At 34.1% G+C, this 6,885-nt stretch overlaps 1 protein-coding gene across 1 annotated transcript in view; it reads right to left on the bottom strand.

Annotated features, from left to right (window-relative positions):
- Positions 1-606: 606 nt before the first annotated feature.
- LOC107839483 (cycloartenol-C-24-methyltransferase 1) overlaps positions 607-6,885 on the bottom strand; it is an 11,157-nt gene continuing 4,878 nt past the window's right edge. Inside the window, exons 3-14 of the mRNA XM_016682988.2 lie at positions 6,311-6,377; positions 5,101-5,174; positions 4,922-5,006; positions 4,760-4,815; positions 3,950-4,004; positions 3,595-3,642; positions 3,434-3,517; positions 3,183-3,299; positions 2,992-3,075; positions 2,774-2,899; positions 1,026-1,123; positions 607-923 (exon numbers count right to left, since the gene is read on the bottom strand). Of these exons, the coding sequence (XP_016538474.1) occupies positions 860-923; positions 1,026-1,123; positions 2,774-2,899; positions 2,992-3,075; positions 3,183-3,299; positions 3,434-3,517; positions 3,595-3,642; positions 3,950-4,004; positions 4,760-4,815; positions 4,922-5,006; positions 5,101-5,174; positions 6,311-6,377 (958 nt within the window). The 3' untranslated portion in view covers positions 607-859. The remainder of the gene's footprint in view (positions 924-1,025; positions 1,124-2,773; positions 2,900-2,991; positions 3,076-3,182; positions 3,300-3,433; positions 3,518-3,594; positions 3,643-3,949; positions 4,005-4,759; positions 4,816-4,921; positions 5,007-5,100; positions 5,175-6,310; positions 6,378-6,885) is intronic.

Genomic DNA, 6,885 nt, shown 5'->3' with positions numbered 1-6,885 from the left:
CACTGTTCCGGTGAACCAGCGCCAGTGCACTGTTTCAAATTCAGCTTGTAACTGATTGCCACTATTTTCCTCTTTCTTAATCCTATTTTTAATCGTATATTTTACCAGAATCAAACCTGTTCTTACCCGTTAACTTGGTCCATCTTCTATGACGAAATAGAATATCATTTGGTGGTTTGCTTGAATATACAAATATTTGTGATTAACGTAAAGGATTGTACGAGAATTCAATTTCTCCTTCCACAATTTATTGATCGAGGGTATTGCTGATTTTGTGAATCTAATTAATTCATTGTGTAACTGATTATGAATGATTTGCTCCACAGAATAAAAGTGAATCTATTACTTAAATAAATATCTAGTCAGTTTTAAATGTATTACCTTATATCATATGCATCACAATTTCAAAAATCGGGATAAGATGTAATTAACCAAATAGTTTTAGATAAAATATAATATAAGTTAAAGATTTAGGAATTTATGTAGATTACCCTTAACTTTTCTCCCAAGAACATGATAAATCACTTGAGAATAATGTATGCTTTTCCTTCTTTTTTTGTTCTTAGCTGATGTTTAAAAATAACGTTTGTTATGAGACAAGCACAATTAAAATGCCATATATATATTTAACAATAAAAAATCTTCAGAAGGACGATTATTAGCAACATAACAACAGCTAAATATCAAAAATTATGACAGGCAAGCAACGCAAGAAAAGGAAAACCCCACCCAGCCCAGAACACCCTCCCAAAAAACTAAGTCACCTTAATTAGCCCTGACATTATATATAGTTCAGGGCCAAGAATGTTAAAAGATATGCTAACTAAAGCATTGATGCAAAAGTGAAATCAACTCCAAATTACTGGGAGTCTGATATGGGCTTGCGAACCAAGAAGAAATACATTGGCGTGAAGATCCCTTTCCTGAAACAACAGAGTTATGAATGTTGGTCATAAACAGTAAACATTCAATATTGCTATTTACGACATACTCATGTGTATGATGTAGAGCTATTATTATCTTACTTGGCACCACCAACAAGACCTTCTGCAGCTTTCTCCAAGAAAGCTTGAACCCTTTGACTGCCTTTAGGAGCAAGTCCCACGTATTCGAGTGCTGACACCTAACAAGACATATGCGAAATGGTTAAGGGATTGTTTAGTCTATGCTCTCCTTAAGCAAATAATGATACAAAGAATTGTAATGGAGTGAATAATATAATGCATGACTTGATATACATAAATTGTTATATAGGAGGACAGACCAAATGTAAGAACATTTTATCTTTAGATACCCTTATCTACAGTATCGATAATACATATAGGGTCGTTTGGTAGAGTGTATTAGGACAAATAATACAAGTATGGTGTAATTTAGAACTTTGTTTGGTAGAAATTTTGAACCTATATATAACTAATACATGTATTTAGTTATATACACTATTTGGTATTATAGGGTGTATTACTACTACCAAACCATGGAATTAGTAATACATGAGTCTTAATATATGGGATAAATATATGTAAAGACAAAAATACTCTTAAATCCTTTTAACTATTTTCTATATATTTCAAAAAAATTCTAAAGAAACAAAGATTTTTAGCTTCACATATTTTTGCCCACACTGCAAATTTTACTCCCCGCTGCAATGTATTTCCTTAACAGCCCCAAAACGAGAACTGGAATCTTTAAGTTAAATTCAATCATCATCACAGAATAATGGAAATCGGGGAAAAGCGCATTATAGTAATGAAAAATGGAAAATGAAAATGTATTACGCAAAAAATGTAGTATAGTAATGAAAAATGTATTACAATCACCAAACATATGTTTTTCACTTCCGCCCTATGCAAACTTGAACAAAAATGAAAATGCAAGCAAAACAATTGCAATTTTCATGATATATTTTTATATAGCATGATCATATATTTTCAATTAATCAAGATGGACAATTAACCTTCAACTAATGTGAAATATCAAACTTTTTTTGTTTTTCATTTTTAAGAATGATTATAGAGCAAAGAATACACAAAGCTATAAAATGTTACAGAGGGTATTTTTATAAACAAACAATACTTTTTTAGAAAATATAGTAACACATGTTATTTTTAATTCATCAAAACAAACATTGCATAAGAAATAAGCCAGCACTACTAATACCATCATTACTAATACACCCTATTCAGTACTATTCTTATACACTACCAAACGGCCCAGACCACATTCATTCACCACATTCATTCACCGTAAAAAAAAAAAACAAAAAAAAACTTACAAATTCCCATACAATGGAATTAGTAGCATGCCATTTATTTTCAGTACTAAATTCTGCATAGCTGTTCTACGGAATCAGCTTCGATTTATGTGGCAAAGCTTGAAATGCAAAGGGTTTTAAAAAGAAAAGAAAAAACTCTTCAAACATTTGTGTTGATAAATTTGAAACCTTTGGTCTTAAACAATCTATAATATTTGTGTGGCTACAAGAGCTTTTCTCAAGTGTAAGTAAACTGGGAAGTTTAAGTTAAATTGTTTGCAAATTTAGAAAGCCAACAGACTAAAAAGAGAATGTCGTCACATACACAGGAACGGAAGGAATAGGATTTTCATAGGGAGATTAAATTATCCCATACTTCAAACAAAATGGAACCTTTAATTCTTTCTTCTAACTTTTAACATTGAATTAATTGGGATGTCAAAGTTACCCAACCTCCCATGCAGGTCGACAGATGAACCATCAGAAAGCCAAAAGAGAAAGCCTTATAAGAAATCTTACCAGATTTCTGGTGAAAAGTCTGCCAACAGCTGTTAGGCGGAAGCTACTGAGTGAGAAGTGACTAGTATCTAAAGGCATGTACCATGAAACAGGCGAATCCTCAGCGAGATCCTTATCCCACACAACCTACATATCGACAAGTAGAATTTAGTAATCAAATGGCAAAGAGCAATCAAATGCTTAACAATATCATTAGAAGAGAAGGACTTAGAACTTACTTCAAAACCAGCTTTTTTCGCTGCTTCTAGGCACTGTTGTGTTGATCTAATCTCTGGGAGACCATTTCCAAGCTCAATTTCTTCCTACAGTCAATGAACAACTAAGATAAGTCCGATTATCCAACAAATAAACACAAATGCATGGGACAGTCCAATAAATTGATATATGACTTCAAAACTTCAAGATTCACCTTGATCCTTTTCTGCTCTGCGTTATTTGGATTGTATGAATCAGTCATACACCACTCATACACAGCAAAGCACTGACCAGGCTTCAGCACCCTATAGATCTCTTTATAGCATCCAACCTAACAAAAATTAGATGTGTTAATAACAAATAAGAACACAATTGTATGAATCAGTCATGCACCGCTCACACACAGCAAAGCAAGTGGTCTAAGAAAATCAAAGTCAAAATTGAACACGGTAAAAATATACACACCGGATCTGGAGCATGGCAGGTAGCTTCTATTGCGTACACTGCATCAAAGCTGTTGTCAGGGAATGGCATTTTCATGAAATCACCCTGCATAGACACCAAGTGACAATTAAGCACTGTACAGGCAGTTCAAAGAAGATTGACTTGATCTGCTAGGTAACTACCTTTACAAAGTTGCAAGTCTGATCCAATCCTACTTTGCGGTTCAACACCTGCAGAGTAAAGGGTTTAGAGTAAAGGGTTTAGACAACTTCTTGAAAAAATTAACAAATTCCAACCATTTGAAATGGGAACCAAACAGTCATCCTTTTTGCTTTGTGTACTGACCAGAAACTAGTACATGTGATCTTAAAATCCAAGTACAATCGAGTTTCAGATGAAAGTAAACAGGTCCCACATTCAATTGTATTTTCTAATTTGTTATAGATCGTCAGAGTAACCAACAGGCAATCTATGCGTAATTACATCACCTCTTGCAAGAGATGGCTATACAAACAGAACTAGTGAGCAAGTAAATACCTGTCCCCTAGTTATCTGATATTCATTGTTGTTGAGGCCTGTAACCGATGTAGAGCTGCATGATTTACAATAAAAATGATGAGATGACAGAAATTGTTAGGTAATAAAGGCAGATTACCATAAGGAAATTCACAGATCACGTTATATACAATTTACCACTATAAGAAGTAAAAAGAGGTCAGATGAGGAATTTGCAGGCCTTGTTACCTGGTATCTGCTTTCATTGTGTCAACTAAAAAAGCTAAACTCAAAAGTTTTGTGAACATCCTAACAAGCACCTAAATGAACAAAAGCATTCCTTTTGTTGTGTTCCAACTTCCAAATGTGCAGTACATTCATTCAACCTCAGCTTTTGATGAAGTGTCTATGCATAACTAAGCTAAAGATGTGAGATTGAATGTACAAAGTTAAAGTCTAAAGAGTCATGAGATGAGAGAAAGTTGCCAAACAAGTGCACCCCAATAGCCTAATGTTCATCCTTCCATTTGCCATGGGATATAAAGCGGGATAAACATTTACACAATCAGTTCTTGAGTACACACATGAAAGAGATATGCTAAACTGCCATCATTAGGGTCCATTATATTGGTTGCCTGGCAGAGTTAGCATCATATGTCATGATGCAATATGGAATTTCATCGGATAAAATTCCAAAATTTGACCACCACCAACTCATGGTGATCAAAAGGGGGAAGGAACACATACGTTTAATCACATTTCAATTGAATAATCACCCGGTAGAGGATAAACTGGAATACAGGGCCCAAATGATAGTGGGAGCTCAATAATTAAAAAAAAAAAATCATTCACCTGAATCGAGCAATTTCTCTTAACGGCCCTCCAATTCCACATCCTACATCCAAGACCTGCAGTCACAAATCTATGTTTCAACAGGTAACATGGGGCAGCAATATAAGGCAAGTATTTCATTATGTCTTCTTTTTCGTTAATGATAATATATGCAAGCCAAACCTTTTGTCCTGGTTTCAGCCCCAGTTGCAAGGCAAGGAAGTGCTCATGCCTCTTCATGCTTTCCTGGAGTGATTCTCCTATCCACCTGCAGCCAGTGTAATTGAAATAGTACGTAATAACTAAATGACCAAAAGCTAAAATTCACTCACTTATGTATGAATTGATCAAGATTAACAAACCTGGGTGCAAAATGGAATGACTCTCCCCAGCCGTATTCGTAGAAGCTAGTGCAAAGATCATAGTATTTGTTTACCTGAATATAAGAAGTGTTACCAATTTAGCAGTTAAATCACATTATACAATTGTTCTTCAATGAAATGTACATGAATACTATATGTAAAGCAAGACAGTGAATTGATGGGAGAAATAAAAGCTTCAATAGCTAAATCAATATATTAACAGTCAGTTAAGCCTCAATCCCAAACTAGTTGGGGTAGGCCACAGGAATCCTCTATAAAATGTTCCACTCATCTGGATCCATTTCATAGCATTATTGGTATAACAAGGAGATTCTCTTGAACAACTGTCTTAATTTTAGCTAGTAGGTATTTGCTAGTATCACCTACGTGGATTTGTTGCTTCGTGTTATGATCATAGCAACACTACATAGAAAAATTGATATGAATGTCCTTTTGAGTTCTAATTCTTGCAAGTTCTTTGCCAACACGAGAACTTGCATAACAAAAACCAACCCACATTGATTCCAACTGATGGTATATTTTTTGATACAGCTTCTCCCCAACTTACTTTAGGTTTACACTCATCCCGTTTTAGCACCATCAATCATCGTAGTATTAGACCCTACGGCATGGTGCTTCTAGAGTTTATGTAAGACATGACTAAACCATCTCACAACTAGGGAATAGTTTGAGAATAACGAAATAATGATCTGCTGTAAATGTAATCCAACTTTAATCCAGATTGTTAGTTTCAAAAACTTTGCCTTTTCCTCAAATAAAAGAACTTGTTTTCTCACTCGAAGCAGAGTTCTAGGTTCCAAAATGCAGAAAAAGTGACAAAATACTTGAAACTGAAATAAAAGAGGCCTCGTCTTGAAATAATTAGTTTCCTATCTTTTAGCTCCAACAGAAACCAATAATAGTTGCTACCTGAAAAACCTTTGCGATCACCATAGCTTTAGTATTTCCCACAAATATCAATAATTCAGCTTACGGAGCAAAAATAAAAGAAAAGGAGTTGTCTTCATTTTTCCAAACAAAAAATGGTGTCCTCTTTATTCATTTGTTCAGCAAAATCAAATCTAAGAGTCAGGAGCAAGGTTTAAAAAATCATACTTTTCCTTCTTTTTCGTAAACGTATACACCTCTTCTAAAAGGGTTAGAGTACAAAAGATAATGAAGTTATAAGATTGATAGAAATGTCTCTCACCATGTCAGTGTAGTTATTCGTTCTCTCTGCTGCTTCACCACCATAATAACCATGATACTTCTCATACCTAAAGAATTCAACAAAAATTTGAAATCAAGAAATACATTAGAAAATCCATAAGGTTAACAATCATACAAGAAAAAAGTAAGAACGAAAAAAGAAAAGTCAGCCACAACTAATAAATTGATCGGCAGCAGATATTTGGCATCCATTTCCGGTTTTAGGACACTAAAAGAGGGTTCATACATTCATGTAGGACAACGCTATGTCATTTATTTGACTCCATAGTAGATTAAATAATGATCCAAATTCCTTCTAAAATAGATATATTCACACATGTCAAAGAAGTTGATTAGCATTTAGTATTAATCAACAGTAAAGGATCCTTAGGTAAGTTATGCAAGCTTTAGTTATTCATATGTATTCATATACGGGTTATTTCACTGTATAAAAGAATACATAAATTGGCTCATAAATTATAGTACACAATTTAGATATATGGTATTGTAAACGGATAATCAAACACCATACTTGGTGTGCTGAACTTTATCCATAGCAGCTAAAATGATACCAAA

Source organism: Capsicum annuum, chromosome 1, assembly GCF_002878395.1.
Source record: "Capsicum annuum cultivar UCD-10X-F1 chromosome 1, UCD10Xv1.1, whole genome shotgun sequence".
NCBI lineage: Eukaryota > Viridiplantae > Streptophyta > Magnoliopsida > Solanales > Solanaceae > Capsicum > Capsicum annuum.
This window is presented reverse-complemented; position numbering and strand designations above follow the sequence as displayed.